The sequence below is a fragment of the Ictidomys tridecemlineatus genome, chromosome X (assembly GCF_052094955.1).
Source record: "Ictidomys tridecemlineatus isolate mIctTri1 chromosome X, mIctTri1.hap1, whole genome shotgun sequence".
Lineage (NCBI taxonomy): Eukaryota > Metazoa > Chordata > Mammalia > Rodentia > Sciuridae > Ictidomys > Ictidomys tridecemlineatus.
In genome coordinates, this window is record NC_135493.1 from 108052023 (window position 1) to 108079664 (window position 27642).

At 35.5% G+C, this 27642-nt stretch overlaps 1 protein-coding gene across 5 annotated transcripts in view; it reads right to left on the reverse strand.

The window, feature by feature from the left end:
* The window catches only part of Pola1 (DNA polymerase alpha 1, catalytic subunit), a 310385-nt gene that overhangs the window by 271910 nt on the left and 10833 nt on the right, over positions 1–27642 (reverse strand). For 4 of the 5 annotated variants that reach the window (XR_013431896.1, XM_078035011.1, XM_078035012.1 and 1 more), the window contains exons 5-18: positions 21671–21786; positions 21141–21203; positions 20187–20279; positions 19669–19756; positions 19211–19412; positions 18496–18671; positions 12227–12339; positions 11362–11478; positions 9677–9751; positions 8654–8792; positions 7627–7781; positions 4646–4730; positions 3662–3723; positions 2253–2342 (exon numbers count right to left, since the gene is read on the reverse strand). Coding sequence is in view for 4 of the 5 variants with exons in the window: in XM_078035011.1 (XP_077891137.1) it covers positions 2253–2342; positions 3662–3723; positions 4646–4730; positions 7627–7781; positions 8654–8792; positions 9677–9751; positions 11362–11478; positions 12227–12339; positions 18496–18671; positions 19211–19412; positions 19669–19756; positions 20187–20279; positions 21141–21203; positions 21671–21786 (1574 nt within the window). In the remaining variant the exon portion in view is untranslated. The remainder of the gene's footprint in view (positions 1–2252; positions 2343–3661; positions 3724–4645; positions 4731–7626; positions 7782–8653; positions 8793–9676; positions 9752–11361; positions 11479–12226; positions 12340–18495; positions 18672–19210; positions 19413–19668; positions 19757–20186; positions 20280–21140; positions 21204–21670; positions 21787–27642) is intronic. The other variant, XM_078035013.1, reaches the window with a different exon arrangement.

Sequence of the window (27642 nt, forward strand, 5' to 3'; positions counted from 1 at the left end):
CCATTTCAGTTTCAGAAGATGAAGAATTACAGAGATGGATGGTGTTAATGGCTGCACATTATGTGTGTAGCTAATATTCCTGAATTGTACACTTAAAAGCAGTCAAAATGGTTAATTTTATGTTATGTGTACTTTACCACCACATAAAAACAATATACCCCATTATATATTTATGGCAGTTTTGTCTATTAAATTAAAGTCCCAAAGGATTATAAGAATGTATCATTTTCAAATTATCATGCCTGGGATCAGGGACCCAAACTCATGTCAGGACTCTATCTTACATTCGAATTTCTCACTCAGACCTGGCTCTAACATCCTAAGTCAGGCCAGGTATCATAGTGCTCCAAGACATCACTCTGGGGACGAAATTACTGTTAGTAGAGACTAGATGAGGGCCCAGTGCTAAGCCAGAGCATCAGAGGACTATGGACAGATTTTTTCACACTTTAAATACAAGTCCTGAAATAACAGAGGGATGTGGGTGCAGAGACATTTTTAACAATCCACAGGCTTTCAGGACAGTAGCTATACCACTACAAGATAAGATATCTGAGAATAAAAATGAACCTGAAGGATATGGCAAACATTTTTGCAAGGCTTCAATATAACCAGATTACTTTATGACTTTTGGCAGTAAATAGATGGATCTAGAGACTATCATACTAAGTGAAATAAGCCAATCCCAAAAAAACATGTTGAATGTTTTTTCTGATATGTGGATACTAACACACAACAGGGGGAGAGAAGAATAGAAATTAAATATATTAGACAAAGGGGATGAAGGGAAGGGAGAAGACTGGGCATAGAAGAGATTGTAGAATAAATAGGACATAACTTTCTTATGTTCATATATGAATATATCACCAGTGAAACTCCACATCACGTACAACCACAAGAATGGGATCCCAATTAGACTAAGTTATACTACATGTACGTATAATATGTCAAAATACACTCTACTGCCAGATGCAGTGGCATATGCCTGTAATCCCGGCAGCTCAAAAGGCTGAGGCAGGAGGATTGTGAGTTCAAAGCCAGCCTCAACAACTTTGTGAGGCCCTAAGCAACTTAGCAAGACCCTATCTTAAAAAACAAACAAACAAAAATACCCTACTCATGTATATCTAAAAAGAACACATTTTTAAAAGATCTTTTTAAAAGAAGCTGTAATATAAGAACAGTTTTTAATTAATTTTTCTAACACTAAAAAAAGATATATATGGGGCGGGGGTGTGGCTCATTGGTAGAGCACTTACCTGGCATGTGTGAGGCACTGGGTTTGATCCTCAGCACCACATATAAATAAACAAAATAAAGGTATTGTGTCCATCTACCACTAATATATATTATAACCATATAACTAATATCATATTTAAAATATAGGCATTTATTATACTTTCTGTCAAAAAATAAAACAATAGAGTTTGACTGATCAATTGGCCCAGAAAAAAAGACAAAAGGAAAAATTCCTATCAAGAAGCATATAAAGGAAGGCCAAAAAACACACAAAAGTAAATATCTTGCTTTATAACTTCTACGAACTGGGGCAAAACAAAGAATTATTAGCTCTCACTATCTAGTCGGAACATGGGAAGTTGTCAAGAGAAAAAAAATTGCTAGTATGAGCTCTCAAAGGAATGTCATAGAGATCCACTAGGCTCATGAAACTAAAATACTTAGTTTTCTGATTTGCACCAAATCAAGGGAATTAATTAACTCCTGTTGACACTATACATCTGGGTCACTAAGCAAAAATTTTAAAGACACTAATAGCTTATATACATTTACTAACTGATATGCTGGTCTCGTCAACTATAAATAACTAGAGTATTTTAAACTTCAATAATAATTCAAGGGTTGCTTTAATATTAGAAAAAAAAAAAGCCTAGGGGGCTGGGGATATAGCTCAGTTGGTAAAGTGCTTGCCTTGCATGCACAAAGCCCTGGATTCAATCCTGAGCAACACACACACACCACACATACACATACACACACACCACACATACACATACACACACACACACACACACACACACACACACACACACACACACACACAAACAGCCTATCTTATAGTAGGCTAGGGTTTTTCCCCTTTCTATTTGCAATTAGTATAGCAATTCATTTCACTCTGAAAAGATTCTTTGGAGCTCAAAAGTAAATAAACAATAAAAATAACCAATAAAGTCACATTGAAAAGAACTAAGAAATGAAGAGTTTCCCCGCAACATGATCAAAAAGCTACTTACCACAATGATATCAGGATCAATTTTGTGAACTTTTGCAAGGAAAAAACCTAGCAGTGTTCTTTCTGTTGTAGCAACCTCAACCTTCACATTCTGTTAATAAAAACATACCAGTCACCAACTCTTTAAAGTATTATACCTTGGCTTCTTGTTTAACCAGGATTAAGATTTCTTAGGGTTAAAAGAAACTCCCCATTTCAAAACTAAATGCAGCAATGAAATTTTAGATTCTAGGTTTTGCAATAATAATTGCACAAAGTCTCTGAGGAGCTCATTCTAGTAATATGCATGAGAATAAAGCAAAATTTTAAGTGCTAAGCAACAGCAAGAGCAGAAATGTCCTTCCATAGAGACATGTTTGTACATTGGACACATTTGAAAGCATATAAATCAGAGTACCTTTCAAAAGCATTACTTAATTTCCTACATAATCCCTGGTAGACTTCACTGTTGATGTATTTATCAGGAAAAGAAATCCCAAGGATTGTATAAACTATTCTCAAATAATGGTATAAGAACAGATAAATAAGAAACTAGACTAAAAACAAATATAAAAATTATGAGTATTTTAAATATAAATAAAATCTATCTTTACACAAAAGCCTTCCACTTGGATTGCTGAATATAAATCAAGTATTCAATCTGCTCTTATTAAAAATCTCTTAAAATAGAAATTGATAACTATATGTATTCCACAACTACGTCACAAAAATGTCAGTTTGACTCTACAAGAATTCCTAGGTCACTGTACTTGGATAGGTAATTCAGGACATGTCACAAATGATAGCCTAACCTAAAAGTACCCCCAAAATGTTGGACTTCTCAAGTCAATTTAAAATAATATACATGAAACCTGACAAGGTTGCAGCATTTGATTTTGTCACATGAAGACATTAACAAGTGAACTTTTAATCAAACATTATTACCCTATGTGTATATATGATTACACAACTAGTGTGATTCTACATCATGTACAACCAGAAGAATGAGAAGTTATACTCCATTTATGTATGATGTGTCAAAATGCATTCTGTCAGGCTGAGGTTGTGGCTCAGTGGCAGAACACTTGCCTAGCATGTATGAGGCACTGGGTTTGATTCTCAGCACCACGTATCAATAAATAAAGGTCCATTGACAACTAAAAAAAAATTCTTTAAAAAACGCATTCTGTCATGTATAACTAATTAGAACAAATTTTAAAAAAGGAGATGAAAGAAAAAAAGAAACAATGTACGCTCCAAAAAAATTATTTATATTGAATAGATTTAGCTTTGTGAAAAGCTCACTACATTTTATTATTCCCCTGCCATTTTATTAAGGGCCCAGAAAAAATTCATGGAGCATACTATCCTCCTATTTTCTTTCCAAACAAATAAATACTTCATATTTAAAAGGAATAATTAGCTATTTACCTTTTCCTTAATGACTTCAAGGAAAGCACATGGAAAAATACAGTCCTTCGGTTTAGACACAACTATAAGAAGGGAAAAAAAATTCCAAAACCCATTTTATTTTAATTTCAGGTAGACATCAATGCATGTTTCCAAATAGAAATTTGGAAATTAGATATAAATATTCCCCCATCCCTAAAATGTTAAAAGGTTCAAGTATTTTCATTGATCATGTTGGGATTCAAATGAATCGCCAAGCACAGAACTCTATCCCTACAATTGTTAAAACTTTGATCAAATTTTGCTATCCATCAAAGTCAAAATGAATGATTATAACATTCTCTCCCAAAGGAAATACCACCACCACCAAAGCCTCAACCAGTTTACAATGAAGTAACTCAGTTCAAACTTCTCAAACTTGGAAAAGATGAGTTTCTTCTCTACACCATAAAAATAGCTGTTCTCACAGTAACATACAGAGGAGGTGAATAAAGGCTTGTTGAAATGAGCTAATGACTAGTTTCTTCCAGATTTTCTCCAAGCTATTACCAGTGTTTTGTTCCATGTATTCCCCCTACTTAAGTGATAAACTTCACAGTAATCATAAATTTTGTTTTATGTTTAGCAAAACTAATGTGTTGCTAAAACAAAATAAATTTGCTAAAACAAAATTTATTTAACTGGCTTTCAACATGGACTATATCAGAATCCTCCTTGGAGACTGACTCATTAAACACACAGAATTCTGTGGATGTTTCACACATTGAATTGCAGTACAATTCAATTTCAATTTGATATTACTATAACCTCTCTCAAATAGGTGAACATTAATTTATTCCTTGGCACCTGCCTCATTGCACAGAAAACTCTGGACAATAAAACTTAGTTTCCATAGCTAAAAACAACCTTAACAGTATGCACTATTTATTCTTGAAAATAATTTTTGAAAGTCTAAGAAAAAACTCAAATCAAGTCTTTAACAAAGTATCTTTAAAAAATACATACCACAGAAGTGTGACTGAAAGGGAGGTTGTGGGGGTGCTTTATCTAATGCAAAATTGTGATGAACCAAAGCTGCTATAGCAATAACCTACAAAGAAAGGAAGGAGGAAATCACTTTATCAGACACCTAATATATATTCTGCATTCTTACTGATATGTAAAACTACAGGTACAATCCTACCCCACTTATCATCTCCCTGCAATTTACATTTGTTGAAGAAACTGAGTTGTTTATCCTATAGAATGCTCCGTGGTATGGATTCTGTTGCTTATATCCTAATAGGGTCACTTTCATTTAACACATTCTGTTTCTGTGCTGCCTATAAATTCACAGTTAGATCAAATGACTTTATCAAAACCAGGTTCAACTATTTGGCAAAAATACTTTAGAGGTGCTACTGATTACTTCTATCAGAAAGCACAGACACATAATGTCTGTTTTTCTATATTTCAGTGAAATTAGCAGCCACTGTCAATTATTGCCTAGATCCATTATTTCACTGGGGATTAGAAAGTGTTATTATTCCATTTTTCCTTCATTATTTATTAGCTGAAAACCTTCTAAGAACAGAAACTTCACTTCATCAATTATTTGGTTGCCTGAGGTACAGTATGTTTTCCAGAAAAGTCAGGATAATGCTTGATTTGATTCCCTCATTTATCAATTTTAAGAATGAGTTAGTTTCCGAGTATCCTTCATAAATGAGCAATGTGGCAGTGTTATTGTTGTTAGTATCATCATGAACTCATAAATTTGAGTGTTTCCATCTATTGCAATTATTCTTATCATGCTCACATTGTCCCACCTTTGGTCAGTAGGATACTCTGCAAGTTGTTTCCTAGGTCCTTCTGACATATCTTCAGTAGATTTTAATATCATCCTTACTTTCTGATATAACACGATGTTCCAGATTTATCTTAGACATTCCCTGCCTTCATTAAGCCATTTCTCCACAGAGTCCTATTTACTTTATTAGGAAACAGTCTGTGAAAACCTAACTCTGGGCACAAGAGAACGGACACTTCTTTTTTAATTTTAACTAAGGACTTATTGAACCTTTCCCAAGCACTTAACTATTAACTCCAATCATCTACAGAAATGATTATTTAAAGATCAGGGCTTGGGCTGTAGCTCAGTGCTACAGCATGCTCTCAGTATGCACAAGCGCTTGCATTCATTCAGTCTCCAGCACTACCAAAAATAAAGATGAAATTACATACTAAAAGAATGCAAATATTGTCCAAAATCCTCTTTTAAAAATACCCCCATTTATGTCAAAATGAAGCAAACATAAAGAAACTCCCATTGATCAGAGTAAGAAAACCATAAGGATCAAATGTAACAAGCTGACCACACTGGCGCTCGCCTATGGTTCCAGCTACTTGAGAGACTGAGGCAGGGGGCTCACTTGAGCCTAGAAGTTCAAGGCCAGCCTGGGCAACGTAGTGAGACTTCATTTCAAAATAATAATGTCAAAAATAAAATAATAATGAATTCAACGGATAGGGAATACACATACGTGTGTGTGTATGTGTGTGTGTGTGTGTGTGTCTGTGTGTGTGTGTGTGTAAGCCACCATTTTAAAACTCTTAATGAAATAACTAATTGAGGTAAAATGACTAATTCATGGAGGCATTAGAACAGTAGTTCTCAACTGGGGATAACTGTACCCTCACATTTTCCTCTAAGGAATATTTGGCAATTGCTGGAGGCATTTTTAGACTGTTACACTTAGCAGGGAGAGGGGGTACACACATCTAGCAGGTAGAGGCCACGGACACTGCTCAACATCTCACAACACAATAGACCACAACACATGTAGTGGCAAGGTTAGATAAAAAGCTGATGGAGAAATATACAGTGGTTATCACCATTTGAGCCCACTGACCAATCTTAGCCTCACTAACAGCAGCTTAACCTGACATTATGTGTCTTCCAATATGAAGTACACTCTACTACCTATAAAGTATTTTGGCTAAGAAAGTTGAACTTGAATCTAATTCATCCTTTAGAGATAACTTATAGCATATGGATGTATGAAGGATGGAGGAAGAGTAGGCACTCTGTTTCTATAAAGGACCAAAAAATAAGTATTTTAGGCTTTGCAGGCCTCATGGTCTCTGTCATGACTAACTGACTCTGCTGTTGTAGAGAAAAAACAGTTGAAGATATGCTGTGTTTCAAGGAAACTTTATTTACAAAAACAGGTAGTGGGCTGAATTTGGCTCACAGACCACTGTTTGCCAACCACTGGTACAGAGGAAGAAGTCCAATGATACCACAACAGAGCAAACAAATACAGATAGAAAATGGGACATTATATGAGACAACTATCAGTGATTTTTGTAATCATTCAATGTCATTGAAAAGAAAGTGGGGGGAATGGGTGGGAGTTATACCATTTAAAAAGAGATGAAAGTGGCACAAAAATTAAACACCATCTGTGAATCTTGTGTAAATCCCGATTCAAACCATCTGTTAAAAGACATTGTGAGAAACAAAGTCATTTAAGTATGTGCTGGGGATTTCAGACTAAATCAAGGAATCACTGTTACTGTTATTGGGCTTGCTAATGATGGTATATAAGAAAATGTGCATATTTTAAGAGATGTATACAAAGGCACACAGGGTTAAAATGACATGCTGTTTGAAACTGACTTTAAAATACTTCAAGAGAAAAAAGGGAAGGGAGAAAAACAGGTGTCACAAAATTTGCTAACTGCTGAATATGTGATTGATATAGTTCATTGTATTATTCTCTGTGTACATTAAAAAAATATTTTCAGCAATTTAACTCCTTGAAAAAATCCACAACACCAAACAAAGAAACAAATTCAATTCCTTCTCCAAAATGAAGTTTTGTACTAAATTAGTATTCTTTCCCCTCCAAGAACAACTTTGTTGCAGTAAAGCTATACAAGTTCAGGCCAAGTATTACACCTAAGGAACAAATACAAAATATGTCCTTTTTTTTTTTTTTTACCTCATGTTGATGGTTCTTTGCATTCTGCAATGTTTTCATGCTGAAAGACATCACCACAAGTGGAGGAGGACCAATATCCTTAATTACATTCACCAGGTCAGGTTTCAAAGCCATGGCCTCAAATTTACACCAACTGATTGGCTGGTTCAAGAGCTCTGAAAAAAATAGATATAACACATCAATCGCTTTTGTTAACTTAAAAAGAAAAAGTACCATAATTATGACAACTGTGATTAACTGAGATATTCTTCAGTCCTATCTTCTATTAAAAATGACATAATATCTAACTAAAAATAAGCCACATTACTGGATGTGTGTGTACCTATGTTCATTTTCTTGAGAAAAAAAAGTCCAAACAGGGGCTGAGGCTATGGCTCAGTGGCAGAGCACTTGCCTAGCATGTGTGAGGCACAGCATTTGATCCTTAGCACCACATACAAAAAATAAGCAAATAAAATAAAGGTATGCTGTCCATCTACAGTTACAAATTTTTTTTTTTAAATCCAAACGAAGCTTTTTGTAAAATGATCTAAAGAATCCAGGACCCAAGATAGGTTTTAAAAACCCGAAGCACTACCGTGGAGGAATCATAAAACATTTTTAAGAGATTCATGAAGATAAAAGAGTATCTCAGATACAAGTGCTAGAAAATATCAAATAACAGGCAAAACAAGTACTATCCACATTAGGAAGTGATTCTTCTCCCCTCTAAAGGTCAGCAGTTTACTATGGAGAACAGCTGGGCATTATCTGCCAGGTGGGAAGTACATGTAAACAACAGCATAATGGGACGCACCCTGAACAGCTGCCTGTGCTAAGGCCTCCTTCTAAACTAAACTGCCAGGCATTACAGAGATAAAGTAATTCCAAATATACCTACAATCATTCAAGGAAAATCTTGATGAAAAAACACAAAAGGAAATAAACACACTAAAATATATAAACCAATTCCTTAACTTCCCTTTAGGGGAAAAAAAAGCACATTTATCAGCAACCTACTTAGCATTATGACTAAATTTTTCCTTACGTGGATTTTTTACTTCAAGCCAACAAGGTCCTTTGATCTTTCTGTTCATCAAGAACAGTTCCAAGCTGGATGTGTTGGTTCCAAATACATGAGAAAAAGTTTCTCCTTTCAAATCCTGAGGAAGCTGTGGTACTTCTGCCTAAAAGGAAAAAAAATCTTTTTTGTTTAAAACTATTACTTCACATTTTCCAAGTCTATATTTGAAATAAACAAAAGCCTCTCTATGAAGCAGCAGAAGAAACCCCTTTGATACATGTGAAATGTAATTTGCTACAAATGAAATCCAAAACAATTCACAGTAGGAAACAAAAACAATTCACAATGACAAAATAATGCATCTTGATGACACCCATTAGAAGAAAATAGGCCAAGAAGCTCCCCCAAGAGAGAATTTGTGTCCAAAGCTGTACATGCCTCACTGATAAAGAATAGCCAAGTGAGTACCACTCCATTAGAAGAATGAAAGCAATAGAGTGGGACTCATTGAAAAAGCTTCCATGGTACTTTTCATCACCACTGTCAAAAACATTTTTTAAAAGTTTCCCTTTTCCAACATTGTGGGATCAAAACACTAGAACAAAGGTAAAAAGAGGTTAAGGTCTAGTTAATTAACACCCTACAGCAACGACCTTGCCTGTCACAGGAGCAAGAGCAAGAGCAGCACTATAATGATGCTACTGACACTCCTCTCTCACCTTTCCACTGCTTACAAGAGACACTTAACAGACTAATGATGTCCAACTCCATCATGTGGCATTCATTCCACTTGACAAACAATTGTGCTGTTTCAAGTTATTTGTTTAAAGATGCATACTTGAAAGCAGAGAAAGACAGTATAACCTGTAGACTGAGTACTTAAAATTAATTTTATCCATTTCAGTTATTCATTACTATAAGTCCACCTCAATGAACTGTGGGCTTGAGAAGCTCTGTCAGTACTCCTAATTGAAAGCTAGTTGAAAGTTCAAAAGTAGAAAAAAATGCCATTCACCAAAACCAGGTAATTTTCTTTGTTTAACTTACCGAGTATCTAACTTCCAAGTACTGAGATTTTTCGGGAACATCAGGTATCTCAAAAGCATAATTCTTTTCCACTGTCTGGATAAGTAGATGTTTTAAAAAATCATTAAGACAAAAAACTTTTCAAAACTCAAATTAGCCAGCATTACATAAATAATAAATTTTCCTATATTAAATCATCAGGAATCTAGCATCCTTATGGGACACAAGAGTAATTAAAGCCAAAAAGGTATCCTTTCACCTTTCAACTAGGACTAAGACACATAGTGACAATGTTAAAAAGACTTCTCTTAGACACTACAGAAATCAAAATATTTGCATTCAAATAGGAGCAAGAAGAGATTTTTTTTACAATGTTAATGCATTAAATCATTTGTCAAGAGACAGGTTGTGGCACATGCCTATAATCCCAGCTACTCTCAGAAGTCTGGGTAGGAGAATCATGAGTTTAAGTCCAGAGCTATACATGCCTCACTGATAAAACATAGCAAAAGATTGTCTCAAAAAATAAAAATTATTTGTTACTAATTGACATTAAGCAACTCCATCTTGCTAGAGTAATCAACATTATAATTATAGTTCATATGTAGTAAGCATTGGCTATGTGTCAAGTACTATTCTAATCATTCAATATGAATCAAGAGATTTAACCCATTTGACAATGCTTGTAATAGGGCCTAATTTGTCAAATAAAGAAACAGGCACAGGGAAGTCACTTGGCACTTGTTCACAGTCAGATACTAGTAAGCAGTAGGGCTAAGACTTAAATCACAAGCAACCTGACTCTAACATTCATATGCTTCACCATTACAACACATTGTCTCTGGAATTTTATGTTTTTAGTTTTTGTTTGCAATGCTAGGAATCAAACCCAAGGCCTTGTGCATTATTACTTGTGGAAATTTAAAGAAGTGACTCAGCCACAATCCAAAACTTAAGTAGTTAAGAGTGCTGGCTGTATCTTTTGCAACTCAATCCTCCCTTTCTTTCCATCACTACTAACTTCCCATATTTTTAGTGGGTTACAGACCCCACAATTATGGCCAAAGGCATCAATATCTCACTAAAATCAAAATATTGTTTCTTTTTTTAGGGGCATTCTCCAATGAGCTACATCCCCAGCTATTTTTATTTTTTGAGACAGGGTCTCACTAAGTTACTATGGTTGGTCTCAAACTTGTAATCCTTCTGCTTCAGCCTCCCAAGTCACTGGAATCAGAGGCATGTGCCACCAACACCAGTTTGGACAATTTGTCATACATATCACACGAATATAAGACTTTCATTCTATCAGAAATAACATCACAGTCCCTGATTTTTAAAACAAATCTTACTTAACCTTCTAATCAAAATGCATTGGCAATAACTAATTATAAAATCAAAATGTTTTCTTTGCCATTTCAGAATAAAAACATGAAATGTAAGCATTTAAAGTAATTTGCTTTGAGTTATCTATATATTCAAATTCATGACCATTATTTTACAAGCAGTTTAAAAAGAAAGCAAAATATCTTTAAAAATCTAACACAGTTTTTTATATCCATGCCTATGAGATTGCCATTCTATGAGTTAGAGATATGCAGAAGGCACTTTGTATGAAGTAGATATGCAATACCTATTTACAAAATCAAGACATTAACAAACAACAAATTAAGAAAGCTAGACAAAAATTTACAACTAATACAAACCTTGGACTTGAACTTCATAATTTTATATTTTGCTGCTATTCTTTCATCAAATTCATCGTAAACATCCTTCATTGTAACTGGAATTTCTGTTTCCTTCCCTGTATTTAGATCAATTTTCTGTTCTCCCGTGGAAAGGAGAAAAGGGAGAAAAAGTATCTGTACATAAGATCTTCTTAACCACCAGAAACCCAAGTTTAAAACAGTTTTCATCCTCACTCATTTAAACACTTAATAGCACAGTCTCAATAATGAGTTCAAAGGCAAAATAATCCCTAAAAAATACTAAACCCAATGGCCAATTCCTCCCAAAGCATCATAAAGCAAGGCAAAGATGATCAATGCTAAGAAACAATGGGAAAATAAGTATTATAAATCCTAACCAAGATGCTCCACAATTCAACAGAAATGGGGAGGGGCTGATACTGGGAGGGAGCTGGAGATATTAAAAGTCCTAATAAAGAAGAAGCAAATGGAACTGATCTTGTTAAATGGCCACAGGGGAAATATTACAGCTGCCTATGCAACAAGAGCAGGAAAACTGGGCCAAATGCCATGTCACGTTTTAGAGCCTTAGAGTCCCAAGTCCAATTATTATGGAAATGAGGAGTAAGGGAAATATAACATTCTGTATTAAAACTCAGACACTTGTACTCTAACAAGTTGAAAAACTGAGTTCAACTTCATTTCTCTAATTTTCCCATCCTCTATTGGAATTGCTGACAATCAGTGGTCATGAAGCAGGGAGTAAGAAAGAATTGGGGTTGTGAAGAACTGCTACCCTACTGAAGGATAGGGTTGACCTTGGAATAGAGAATGGGTGCCATATATAATTACTGAAATCTCAAAGCTAATCACTAATGCTTACCATTTCACGGGGAAGGAAGTACAGCGTTCGCTCAATGTTTTTCACCATGACACAACAGCTCACATGGGTCTTGGCTGATTCAATAAAAACTTTTCCAAACAGAAATACCACACCTGAAAGAATAAGGGAAAACTTAATTGAAATTGAAAAGAAAACATTTCAATTACACCAAATCATAGGAACAACGTAAATGCTCACTGAACATATCCACACGTTTATACCTTTGTGATAACATTCTGACAGCAAATATATATAAAACCAGTTCTTTGTTTTTAAAATGTTTATTTTTAGTTGTAGTTGTACACAATACCTTCATTTTATTTATTTACTTTTATGTGCTGAGGATCCAACCCAGGGCTGCACACGTGTAAGGCAAGCACTCTACTGCTGAGCCACAACTCCAGCCCCCAAACCAGTTCTTAACTCAGTACTTATGCCATAGTACACTATCACAGTGGTACAACCCCTGGGAGAAAGGGGATAGAATAATTCTCTAATTTAGTATAAACAGTTTCCCTATAACCAGTATTATCCAGATTAAGAAAAACAAAACAACTATTGTCCAACAAGTCTGCTATTACAACCTCTCATGAAAACATGCAAATATGAGAATATCATTCTAAATTTATTTTTTATTTACACTTACTGATAAAAAACAATCTTCATGTATTGGGATACATAGATCAGTATTTTTCTGTATGTAAAGTTGTATTTGGGAAAAACAATTCATCTTGTATCTTATGGTTTGGAAATGAGGTACCCCTCAAAAGCTCCTGTTGATGCCAAAATATTCAGGAGTAAAATGATTTGATTATAAGAGCTGTAACCTTAACCTAACAGTCCATTCTAGCTTGAATGGACTAACTAAATGGTAACTACAGGGAGGTAAAGCATGGTTGGAAGGAATTGGGTCACTAGGAGCATGCCTTTGAGGTTTACATTTTGTCCCTTGCACCTCAACTCCTCTCTGCTTCCTGCCTACCATATGCTAAGCAGCTTTCCTCTCTGTACCCTTCTGCCATGATGTTCTGCCACACCTTGGGCCCAGAGCAATAGTTAGTCAGTCGTTCATGGACTGAACCTCTGAAACCATAAGCCCCAAATGAACTTTTCCTCCTCTAAGTTGTTCTTGTCAGGTATTTGATCATAGTGATAAAAAGCTGCCTAATCTCTTATTCTACATAAACATATATATCTCATAACAGGGTTCTATTATAATCTATTTCACCCTGTCTATATCACAAGTTACTTAACATGTCTAGCTAGATAGTATTTATACTGTTCCTTTCTCTTCTGCTTCTATTTAACAAATGGTTTACTAATAAAATCAGTAGATTTCCTTCTTTTGTGATCCCTCAGAAATATACACAACAAAGTAAAAACATGCCTTTCTAAACATCAAGTTATTGTTCTCCCGTCTCTTCAACAGAAAACTAGCCATTAAGAAAGGACTGCTGGGCTGGAGTTGTGGCTCAGCAGTAGAGCACTTGCCTAGCACGTTCAAAGCCCTGGATTCAATCCTCAGCATCACATAAAAATTAATAAAATAAAGGTATTGTGTCCAATTACAACTAAAAAATATTTTTTAAAACAAAGAAAGAAAGGACTCCTAAGATCTGATAGTCAACCCAAGAGATGGTCACTGTAAAAAAAATCCCAGGCTCCATGAACTAGACAGCAGTAATCAACATAGCCACTTATCTGAGACACTAAGAAAATTCTGGTACATCACAAAGCCAATTACCCCAGTTTCACAAGACAGCTCATCATCAGTATTTCCTTTTGTCACTTATTCTAGTAGAAATAAGACTATCTAAGGATTTTCATTTCTGCAGATGATTAAAATTCTTACAAGAGTTGTGTGATTTTCAGCTGGGGTGGGGAAAGTGGGGAAGATAAGGGAGAGGAAAGGGCGGACCGTGGGACGATTTAAAGAAAAAAATCACAGTAGCACAGAAATTTAGAAGTCATCCTCACGACAGTTAAAGATGGAAAAACAAAATTCCATGCAAAGAAAAATAAAGACCCTAATATTGGATTCAAAGATTCAAATAGCTCATTTTACAGTCAAACTAATATCATACTTCATGCAACACATTTGACACTGTTTATGCCTCGTTTGCCACAAAAAGATCATGGTAAACAAAGATTACATTCCCCCCAAAGTTACTAGCTGAAACCAGGTGCAGTCAGGATTATTCAACCTTGAAAAAGTCATAATGAAGACAGGATATCTTCCCATATGCAAAGAGTAAGATTCTTTTCATAATTATGGTGCATTCAGCAACAACTGACTGACTTAGAATCTGTAAGAAAGTGAGAAACAATAACAGGGTCTTTGGGAGTACTTCGTTTTTATTAGCAGCATTGATTGCACAAAGCTCAGTGATCATTACCTACTATCACGATGAAACTGTTCAACCCTCTGAAATTAAAGGACTTTTTTAAAAAGCTATTTTATTTAACCCATTGGCATCAAAAACAGAGAAAGATGTGCCACCTCAGAGAACACAACTTGCAAAGTACCACAGAATGGCAAAGTGGACTGACAATGAGAAGCCCCGACTTCTGCCACTGAAGAGTCAACTACTTTTTTTCCCCAGAGCTTGTTTCCTGCTAAGTGAATAACTAGACTAGATAATCTCTGAAGCTTTTTTCAGCACTTGTATGACAAAAAAAAAATTAATTGAGCTGGCCATCATGGCATGTGCCTGTAGCCCCAGCTACTCAGGCAGCTGAGACAGGAAAACTGCTTGAGTCCAGCTGGAGCATCACTTGAGCCCATAAGTCTGAGGCCAACAGGGGCAACATAGTGAGATTCCCCCATCTCAAGAAAGATAATTGTGAAATGGTTCCCTGGGCTGGAGGTACAACTCAGTGGTAGAGTACATGCCCTGGTTCAATTCTTAGCACCACCAAAAAAATTTTTCCCACTATTGATTTTAAAAGCCTATCCATGGCCGGGCGCGGTGGTGCATGCCTATAATCCCAGAGGTTTGGGAGGCTAAGGCAAAAGGATCACGAGTTCAAAGCCAGCCTCAGCAAAAAAGCAGAGTGCAAGAAACTCAGTGAGACCCTGTCTGTAATAAAATATCAAACAGGGGTGGGGATGTGGCTCAGTGGTCAAGTGCCCCCCAGTTCAATCCCCAGTACAAAAAAAAAAAAAAACCTATCCATGACACTGGCCTGATATCAGAAATTAATTACTTTGAAAATTTAGTTGTGCCTCCATGTTTCAATCTTAGCCTCCAATATCCCTTACTACAAACCATCACTAATTAAGAAAAATGTCTGTGATGATATATATTTGTTTGGTATCTGACCCATCCAATATAGTAGCTACTTTTCACATGTGGCCATTAAGCACTTAAAAGGTGGCTACTGGTTGAGAAACTGAATTTTAAATTTTACTTCCTTTTAAACAGTATAAATTAAAAGAACTACAAATGGCCATTATATTAGACATTATGGTACCTTAGTAGATCCCTGCCCTGTGAAACAATGGTATTTACTAATAAGAGTATAAACCAAAAAACAAACGGTAAAAATAACAAACTCTCTTTCACAAAGAGTTTAGTTGTGGATGGACACAATATCTTATTTTTATGTGGTGCTAAAGATCAAACTCAGTGCCCCATACATAATAGGCCAACACTTTTCCACTGAGCTAAAACCCCAACCCAGAACTGTTGTTTAAGGTTCTGATCCTTGGCAACCAATGCTGGCAATGATGCTTTATAGGCACTTACTTGGGAGGGGGTCACCATCCACTTTTGTTTTACTCATTCTTATTTCACACTGCTACAAGAATTTAGGAAGCAAACTAAATAATGGCAGCAAATTCAACTCTGGTGCTCTGTAACTCTCCATGTGCATCCACCAGACTGTCAATCACTGTGTAGTTTATTTCAGAAACCATTTACTGAATGCCTACTATGGACCTGGCATTATACTGAATACTGGAAATGAAAGATTTCTAGCAGCTTAAAGGCTTTGGGATAGAGAAAAAAAACTGATTCATATCATTTCAAAATCAGATGACAAAATTACAATGAGAAAGGGTATGATGGGGTCATAGGACTCTAAGGTCCATCTAGAGGTTTAGGAAAACTTTCAGGAAATGACAACTGAGCTGAATCTTGAAGAATGTGTCAGATAAGGGCATCCCAGTCAGACAAATACTATGAGTAAAGGGACACACAGGAGCAATTTCTAGGGCAAAAATTCATAGACAGCAGGCATCAGAAACCTTGCTAAGGAGCTTGGACTCTATGTTATAAGCAATAGCTACTGAGGATTTTTTTTAAATGAGGAAATGATATAATCAATGTTACTCTTCTGATCAATCACTCTGGCAGTAATGTAGAAGATAACAGTTTAGAGATCAATTAGGAGGCTGGTACAATGAATTCAGTAGGCAAGAAGGGTTCAGGGCACCAGTTATGAGGAGATAGATTATCTACTTTAGAAGGAGTAAACTAACAAGTGAGGAAAAGGAGGGAATCAAGGATGGCTTCCAGGTTTCTGGTTTTGATGGAACCATTAACCAATGGGTTAATAATTAATCAAATCTATAAGGTCCCTTTTACCATGCAAGGAAACATCACAAGCTCCAAACGTTAGTACATAGACATCTTTAGGGAGAGGGGTCATTAGGCTACCTATTACACCTCTCAGTTCCATGAAGTTGAGAAGTTCTCTCAGAGGTCTTAGAAAACAGGGATTAAAAAAAAAAAAAAAAAAAACAGGACTTAAAAAAAAAAATTCCAGAATTAACAGGCAGCTAATCAAATTCAGAGATGAGAAACAAATGAGATATGTCAAAATTATTTTGCCTCCTATATTTTAGGCAAAGGGTAAAGATTAAAAACAGAGAATCTCCACTATTTCTGTTTAATGAAAAAACATTCATTTGGAGGTGATTTTTAAATTTTAAAAAAAAGTTATCCTGAAGAACTGAAATAATACATATTCAATTTGGTTGAAGAGAAACAGGCCCAGAAGCACCACCAGAAACATATTTGTTCAATTTGAGGAGGGTCTTTTCTAACAGTTACTGTTGTTAAAAATGGAATGAGCCTCCTCTGTCATCTTAAGGGCATTCTTGACTCCTGTAAGATGATTTTTTTTTCCTCTACAAAGAGGGAGTTAGTAAGACCCCCCTCATCAGAAGGTCAGGCCTGTGAATTCTAAAAGAGAATAAACTTTTTGTTTCATTTGTTATGTGGCCCTCTTCTTCAATTTATCCCCAGCATTTTGTGAATCAAGAATTCACAATACTAGCTCATTAGGATGACCTGGGAATCAGTCTTGATTTCTCCTTTCCATCAATGCTCAGATTCAATCCATCAACAAGTTTGTATCAAAATACTTGTTAAATGCCTTCATTTCTCTCCTTCCCAGCCTCCAGGGTCCAAGTAACTAGAACCTCTGCCCTGGAATGACTGATCTCCAGGGCTTCTATAATTTCCTACCACCCCACTCTAGCTCACCCTTCTACAGCTATATATACAAGCATGCACACACAGAATAACATGTCTGTTATTCTCTTCACAGACAAGAGAATTCCTGTTGAAATGCAAAGTCAATTATGGGACCATCCATCATTATGTGGCCTTTTACCTTTATCTCCAACTTCACTGCATACCAATCTTATCACTTGATAACTATGCTACTATCACACAAGCCATCTTCTTCGTGTCAGTCCTTACCACTTACTGGATTCTTAAGCTGAAATGTCCTTTCCTCAACTCTGTATGTACCTCACATCTTAGCCCAGTGATCATCTCTTAAGATAGGCCTTCACTGAGCATCCTACAACTAACTCCCTTTTACATCAGTTTCTTTTATTTATAGACAATTTTTCCCCACTCACTCCCACCCCATTAAAATATAAGCAACATTATAGCATAGGGAATTTGTGCAGTTTGTTCACCCTCTCTCAGTGTCTTAAACACAACATGTGTCCAATTTGCTAAATAAAGAGACAAATTAATGACTGATTCCATTTGCAGAATAATCCTGCAACTTCAGATACATCGATGGCAAAGTACAAGCACATTCAAAAATCATAAATAACTGATTTTTGGAATAAGCATTTTAAGGACTATTCACACCACAGGGTGGCTCACGCACTTTACAATGAACAAGTACTGCTCTCCTATAACACACTTACATGAGGGCAGAGCCTGTGCCAAAGTTCATCACTAAATATTCAAGGGAAAACTTGCTACTCCATCAAGACATATGGTTACTTTATCTTTGATTACCTGGTTGGTTGTACTGATCTTCATAAGCATCCAACCAATAAAACTGGAACACTTGTTCTTCATCTGTCCCTTTTACCAATGGGAGTTGACTGGAATCCACTTGAATTTCTTGTGCTGAGAAACTATCATCTTCCTGATCAATGCCCCAACAAGAGTCATCTGGGAGAAAACTTCCCCTGCAGAAATCAAATTTTCCAAAACTTTTCAAAATCTAACAGAGTAGGGCTGGTGCTACTGCTCAGTGGCAGAGCACTTGCCTAACGTGTGAGGCACTGGGTTCAGTCCTTAACACTGCATAAAAACCTAAACAAATAAAGGCATGCTGTCCATCTATAACTATGAAACCTTTTTTTTTTTAAATCTTGGCTGGGACTGTGGCTCAGTGGTAGAGCACTTGCCTAGCACATGTGAGGCACTGGGTTCAATCCTCAGCACCACATAAAAATAAATAAATAAAATAAAGGTATTGTGTCCATCTACAATGAAAAAAATTTTTTTTTAAAAATCTAACAGAGGGGCTGGGAATGTGGCTTAAGCGGTAGCACACTCGCCTGGCATGCGTGTGGCCTGGGTTCGATCCTCAGCACCACATACAAAGATGTTGTGTCCACCGAAAACTAAAAAATAAATATTAAAAAAATTTAAAAAAAAAATCTAACAGATTAATTGGAGTGCTATCTGCCAGGAAAAAAAAAATACCAGAAAATGCTCTTACAAGCAAGACGTGGTCTCTTTCCTAGGATCCGCCTTATGTTTCATCCTCTCTGCTGGCTCACTCTCTTGGTCCCAAGTCTTGGCAGCCACAGGCTTCATATCCACCTCCTCAGCTTCCATGGGCTCATCAAAGTCACCATCTTCAAACTCCATTTCCCCTGACTCACACTCATCTTCCGGACACTCTGGCTGTACCAGCTCTCCTGTAGACATCAGCATATATTCCTGTCACATGCTAGTACCTGGGGCACAATGGTTTACCCAACACTGAAACATCAGCACATCCCTTTTCCTACACTTGTATTTCTCTTTAGTCTCCAAATTGGATGTTTTTAACTTTTAGTGCTACAAATCCAAATCTTTCACACTTAGACTTGCCATCATAATACCTCCACTTCTTCTACTGCTGTAAAAACAACTGCTCAACACCCTTGCACTTCTGCCTGACATCAGACTTACCAGCAAATTCAGCTCGTTTAAGAGGAGCAGGAGTTAATGAAAGCTCCTTCCTGGCGACAGGGGAAGCAGTTTTTCCTGAAGGAATTGCCTGTAAACATTTTTAAATGTTTAGTCACTTAGACTTGCATACTAAAAATATGTAACTGTCCTACCCTGACCAAAGATAATGACAGTTCCCATTTATAAAAAGATTTTATGTATTATTAATGTAACAGCTTCAATTATTTTACTGTTACCTAGATTTACAGAAAAAAATACTTGTTTCCAGGAGGAAAATTATTGCATTTAGCACAGTTGTAATACCTATAATAAACACATATTAGTTACTACAAAATTTACTATGAAAAAAGCAGGCACATGCTATTTTTGAAATACACAAAACTATATATTGAATGGCAGTCCTAATTTAAAAAAAATCAAAAATAAATTCAAAGGCATTTCCTTCATATAGAAAAGCAAAAATAAATAAATTTAAAACAATATCATAAATCAAGACAGGGTATCTCTATACACTTTACCTTGGGGGTGTACACAGCAAAAGGATTCAGAGAAGATCCAGTAGATCTTTTCTTCTTAGGTATTATTATAGGTGGAAGAGTTATTTGAGGTTTCTAAAAGGAAGGGTAAGACAGATATTCACTGCCATGCTTGGTTTACCACGTAACAGATTTAAATTAAAGTGCATTTCTTTGCTCACTGAAACCCAATAAGCATTTTTCCTTCCCTGCCCCCCCCCCCCGCAGGATCTATGTTCATACACTGTGGTTACTATAGCAACAATACTACAGAAATCACTAGAAAACCTGATACTGAATCCACCCCTCACCAATTCTTTTCTTTTTAAAATTTAACACAGTCTTTCACTTATCCTTCCAGAATATTACATTTTAAAACAATCAAGATACATATGACTACATAGTGTTGATGCTAGATTATTTTGATCTATGGCCATTTAGAAAGAAATACACTTCTAAATAAGCACTTAGAATTTATGAGAAATGGCCAAATTTCAAATTCACAGTGTAGGTGAGCCTATTTGAGTTCTATCAGGAATAGGATACTAACTCTTTCTTCACTCCCACTCAGAATTAAAGACCACGATCTCATGCCTGATTGTGTAGACTGACAGGCTTCAATCTATTTAGGGAACATATGCTATAGCAACTGAACACAAGCAGTGAGCATTCACAGAACTGACTCCTGGGTGTATTCTTACTACTTCCAACATACACCCACACAGCCCCATCTACATAATCACATAGCTGTAACAGCTAGAAACTACTCACCTAAAATGGTGAGAAGAAACTAACTGGAAGATTTTATTTTTGTTTTTATTTTTGTGGGATGTTTCTTTTGGTGGTACTGTCCTTGCATTTTTTAAATTCTAGCAAAAGTCTATTCCATACAACTTCTGAATTATTTCTAGAACCTATGTTCCCTGCACATTTTATAACTCCCAGAGAATCACTTACCTCAGTGTTCAGATCTTGTAGAATGTCACCTAGCAGTTCATCCTTAGACAAATCTACAGCTTTCTAGAGATTATAAAGGAAGGCAAAATGAGAAAGCCCTGCACATTAAATTTTCACCCAGACCACACACATGACTATGAAAGGAAGAACCTAACCAATCAGTCCTTACCTCTTCATTTCATTCACTCTAAGTGCTCAAATCTATTCAGATTTTAACTACCACCTGTGTATACGTAAATTCTAAATTTATAGCTCCCATCCTCTATTTTAATTCTCATTCCATGATCTTCCTTCTAGTCACTGAAATTAAACACACTTTCAATTCAGTTTTCCTGTTCAATCTTTCTTTTCTATGTCCCAAATTCTAATCATTGAGGTGCTTAAATCATTTGAAAACTAAAGTCAACTTAGTGAGTGAAGCTGGGAAAATGTTATTTAAATACGTATTAAGTTTCTAATATCTGTATAATCATATTATAAATTCATTTCACAAAGGAAAAGACAACATATACAGAAAACATGAAACTCACATCTGTGGTTTTCTTTCCAGCACTGGCAATGAACATTGACTTGATATTGTTTGGTTTTGTCACTGCAAGTTTCTTTACATTCTTCTTGTCTCTGTTGCGTGCTTTAGCATCCTTTCCTATTGGAACATATATTATTTAGAAACACAAAAGGTCCCAGTTCAAATTGGAAAACAAAAAGCCTAGTAGTCACTTGTTCTCCATATATGGGAATTTGGGAAGAAAATATTAAAACTTCAAAATACAAATATATGAAGATTTTACACGAGGTACATAAAGAAGAAACTTTAAAATAAACTAAATTCAAAAACTTGGGCTAAACGTTATTACAAAAACTGATAAAACACAAGTTAAATATCAAGATGAGTTAAGTGTGTCTATTTAATTGCTAATGTTAGTGTGAATAAAAAGTCTTTTTTTTTAAGTGAGACAGGAGGGCTGGGGTTGTAGCTCAAAGGTAGAGCACTTGCCTGGCACGTGTGAGGCACTGGGTTCAATCCTCAGCATCACATAAAAATAAATAAAATAAAAGTATTGTGTAAAAAAAAGTGATATAGGAAAGATAAAGCCAAGCTGGAATCAAGAGATTATCCTAGTAACCTTCATGAGATCATATCTTTGATTTTATATGTAATTTGACAGAACAACTTAACTGTAAAGAAATGGAATTACCAGTTATGATACTGCAGCATCCTGATTTCCATTTTTATGAGAACAGCAACTAGACACATGCAACTATGTCACATTAACACTAAACAGCACAGAGGCATTTGCTCATTAAAAGAAAACTTTTGCCATTTATTCTCTTCTGACCATGTGTAAATCAACTTTCCTAATACTGTCAATTTTAATCTCACTTTCTGATTCATCCCCAAATAGTCTCAATCTCAAAAAAACTAAATGAATAATTAAAATAGTGTGGTAGTGGCATATACATAGAGAGACCAGATGAGTAAAAAATACAATCTAGAAAAAAGACCCCATCACATATGGAAATTCAGCATATAATAAAGGTGACAACTTACATAACTTAGGGAAAAATAGATTTATAAATAAATAGTGTTGGCTAGCCATTTGTAAGATCCATATAAACACCAAAAGGAAATTTTAAAAATAAAACTATACAAGTACTTTAGAAAAGCAAATTCCTTTGTAACCTGGGTATAGTAAAAATCTAACACTAATTCAAAACCCACTTTCAAGGAAAAAACAGATTGATAAATTCAATTACACCAGAAAAGGAATTTAAAGAAAAACCTGGAGAAAATATTTACAATATGTATCACAGATAAAGTATCCATTACCCTGACAAACATTTCCCTGATATAAAGACCTAAAACAACCAACTGAAACTCAAAAGGAATGTGAGCAATAAATACAAAGTTTTATGAGAAGATCCACAACTTTATGTATAAAAGAAATGCAAATGAACACCACACTGAGATGCCATTTCTCGCATATCAGACTGGCAAAAATTCAGCTTAACAACATACTATCAGCAGGGCTTTGGGGAAATACACACTCAGACACTGTTCATAGGAGGGTACAAAAGGACAATTCCTAGAAGAACTTGAGAACTTGGCAATGTCTTGTCAACGCCTAATAAAAATTTTGTGAGCATTTACTCTCTGAGCCAACAATTCCACTTCTAGGAATTTTCCAAGGAAAACATAATATGCACAAGAGTTACTGGATGTGTGGCACTATCTGTAATAATAAATTATTGAAAATAAATGTCTACCCAAAATAATTATTTTAATAAATGATAGCATATCAATATAATGGAGTACTATGCAGCCATAAAGACATAAATAAGAAAAATCTGTTAAGTACTAACATGAAGTGATTTTCAGAATATCTTAAATGAAAAAAGCAAACTACAAAACTATCTATAGATGATATCTTTTGTCTAAGAAAGAAAATAGAAATACATACACACAATTCCATTCCTAGGTATATATCCAAAAAATGAAAATAGGTATTCAAACAAAAGCTTCAACATACATGTTCATAGCAGCATTAAAAAAGGTAGATAACTCAGTGCCCATCAACTGATGAATGGGTAAACAAAATGGGCAACACATATCCAGATAATATTATTCAGCCACAAAAAAGAATAAAGCACTAATACATGCTATAGCATGGAAGGAACTTTAAAACATTATGCTAAGTGAAAGATACCAGACAAAAAAGGTTACATATTGTATGATCCCAGTTATATAAAACGTCCACAACAGGCAAAACCATAGAAGCAGAAAGCAGATTAATGGTTGCCAGGTGCTGAGGGAAGGAAGACTAGAGAGTGACTGCTTAATGAGTATGGGGTTTCCATCTGGGGCAATGAAAATATTCTGAAATTAGATAATGGTGATGGCTGCAAACACTGCAAATGTACTAAATGTCACTAATGGTAAATTCTGTGATATGTATTCTACCACAATAAAAACGGGCATTTTTCACATGGCAAGGCTATGAAAAGGTTTACAGGACATTTGTAAAATACGTGAGACCAGAGAATTGCATGAAGGAACTTGTATCTTTATTGAGACCAACTGGAGCAGTTTGAAGATAGAATATACTTAATGGTTAAAATGTTTAGTATGCAAGGGGGCTGGGGATATGGGGATATAGGTCAGTTGGTAGAGTGCTTGCCTTGCATGCACAAGGCCCTGGGTTCAATCCCCAGCAACCGCCCCCCCACACACAGTTTAATATGCAGAAATCCACAATTAGTGTTTGTTTTATTGTGCTTTTCCAGTTATTTTTCTTCATTTGGACTTGACCAATATTTTTCTCTATTTGAAAACAGCATGCCAGGGACTGGATTCACACCATAAGGAGCTGACTTTATACTCAAAACTACAATTTCTTGTAAATTTTTAAAGTGGATTTCAGAATTCTGTTTGTCTTCATAATATCTTGTGACCTGACGTGGGCTCTTAGTGAGGTTCACTGAAACAATGGGGATTTGTGGGTGAATGGCAGTGGCAAAGCATGAAATAAAAATTTCTAAGACTAGCTGTCTTCCAGAATATCAACTCATTCTAATGTATTGCCAAAACAGATAATATGAAAAGAAACAGTGGTGGCTCATTTATTCAACAAATACTGCATACTTCTTTCATGTCTGCTGCTGTGATCAGCCCTGGAGTGAGTGGAACATGGGTCCTTTCTTTGAGAAGCTCCTTAACCAGTCCAACTTCCTAATTTGCAGCTGACCAAAACTAAAATCTACATAGGTGATCGGGACTATGTCAAGTTGATATAATTAACAATATAGCCATAACACAGGTCTCCTTGATTCTGGGACATAATACAGTAAATGGGTTCATTCTATCTTCCAGGACGCATATAAACTACAAATACACAATTCACCACAATTCTACAAAAGGGTCCCAGTGTATAGAGTTTCTACACTACAGTTTGGCCGAAATTGGTCCATTCATACTCTAATGGATGGATGAATGAATAAATAACATCCCCTGTGAGGGAAAACCAAATATATGTTTTTTTTTAATAACTGTGAACAAAAGAAAGATAAACCAGAAATTAATTAAAATGGTTATTTATAGAGATGGGTAGAAATAAGTCAGAAGGCATAGGAATAAGAGCAAGACTTTTCTGCATATATCTCTTGATATCATTTTGATTTTGACATTATATAGTTATTTTATAATATGTAAAAAGTTAAAGACTTTTAAAAATTTGAATACAAAAACAAATGAACCTATAAACTCTCACAATACATCTTTAGAGGGATATACGCCAAGAACAAGTAAAATTGCAAAGAAATCATAAACTTTACTTAGAAAGGTTGTTAATAGAGGGCTGGGGTTGTGGCTCAGAGGTAGAGTGCTTGCCTAGCATGCATAAGGCACTGGGTTCGATCCTCAAAATAAAATATATTGTGTCCACCTATAACTAAAAAATGTACCTTAAAATAAACAGAAAGGTTGTTGGTTTAGTAATTCTAAATCAACTGTGTATATTTCAGAAAACAAGGATTTTCATTGAAAGTGTAAAAATATGAATTGAGAAGATGAATTCAGTAGTATTGGACTAGGATAAAATTTATCAGTATGAATTCAAAACACATATAATTTCCTAGTTCTGTTCACCAAAAGGGCCTAGAAGCTAGAAACCATCATACCCCAAGAGCAATAAACACATCCTTCTCTCAGATCTGAATAATATTCCCCATGAAAGGAACCAGATGGTAGCTAGAAACAGTTGATTCCAAGTCTGGTACAGGAAGAGTACAAGGTAAACTTTGAACATCTTCTCAGCCCTGATAGCTAGGAAATGTTCAGACTGATTGGATCACATCAAAAGGATGCAGGCACCAACTAAAAGGGGTTTCACTCCTACCAGCTAAATCTGGGATAATTTGAACACTGAAAGGAGAAATGGTAGCACTGAATTATAACAGTAAATTTTCTAGAAACCCATGAGTTTGAAGTGATAATTTTAAAAAGGAAAGAAGCTGAGTACAGTGGCATGCACCTGTAGACCCAGCCACTAAGGAGGCTTAAGCACGAAGATCACCTGACCCCAGAAGTTCAAGGCCAGCCTGGGCAACGTAGCAAGACTCTATCTCAAAAATAATAGAATAAAACTTAAAAGGAGAGAATCATCAACAGATGCTGAAAGCACTGGGTGAAAATTCATGGGAAAATGGGATATACACATGGTCTCAAATTATCACCACTTATTTGCATTAATCATAAAGGGGGAAAGGTAGCTTTAGAAGAAATCTGACATATCATCTTAACCAGGAGATCAAATTTATTATCAACACTAAGGGAATGGAATGCTCTTTACAGAGGGCATAAATTCAGGGCCTTGTGTATGCGAAGCAAGCCCAGGGTCAATTTCCAATACTGCAAAAAAAAAAAAAAAAAAAAAAAAAAGCTGCAAAAGACCTTGCTCAGCAAACTGGACACATATTACTATAGACAATGATAAATGATAATGGTACTGTGGTTAAGCAGATGAGAGCCTTTATTCTTAGAAAGGGACTTCTGAAGTTCAAAAATTTCACCAACAATTAGTCTGTGTCAGTGGTTGGAAAGGGGAGAGGAAACAAATGTTGCAAAACATTAATGTGCAAATGAGAGTCCACTCCCTCTGTAAGAGCATGATAGCAGAGACGTAAGGCTTTGTGGCCAAATAGGATTCTGTAACATGATTATGTATTCTTTATATTTATCTTTTTTTCAAAAAACACACTTTTGGGGCTGGGGATATAGTTCAGTTAGTAGGTCTTTGCCTCCCATGCACAAGGCCCTGGGTTCAATCTCCATCTCCAAACACACACGCACTTTGGAAACATAAAAACCTTTCCTTAGCTCAATGGCTGTATAAAAACAGATATGATTTGATGATTTGGGGGGGGGGGCTGTTAATGGAGAATGTTCTAAAATAACCTATGGTGATAGCTGCACAATTCTGTGATGAATTTTATACTTTAAATGAGTGAATTACATAGCATGTGAGTTATATCTCAATGAAGTGTTTTTTTTTTCCCAAAAAAATTAAGCCATAGTTTGCTGACCCCTGATCTATCACTTGGTGGTAGAAGACCAATTAACAAACTAAACCAAAAAAAAAAAAAAAAAAAAACCAAGGAGTATTTCCCATTCTCATTTTACAGAACTAAATCTGGCTTGTTTACTTGAAAAAAAAAAATGCCAAGATTGTACAGTTAAGAAAATTTAACACATTCATTCATATCATTTTAAATTTCAATTAAACAAAGCAAGCTGATTACACTAGTTCTAAACTTTATTATTGTACTGTACAATTATTGAAGAGCTAAAATTCTGAGTTCATCACTTCAGTAGGAATTAAAACACATCACTTACTATGGCAGTCCTCAATATCAACAACTCTAAACTGACCATAGGACTAAAAATTTCATACTTTCTGGTACTGTTTTTGTTTCTTACATTTAATTTTCTACACAACTGTGATTC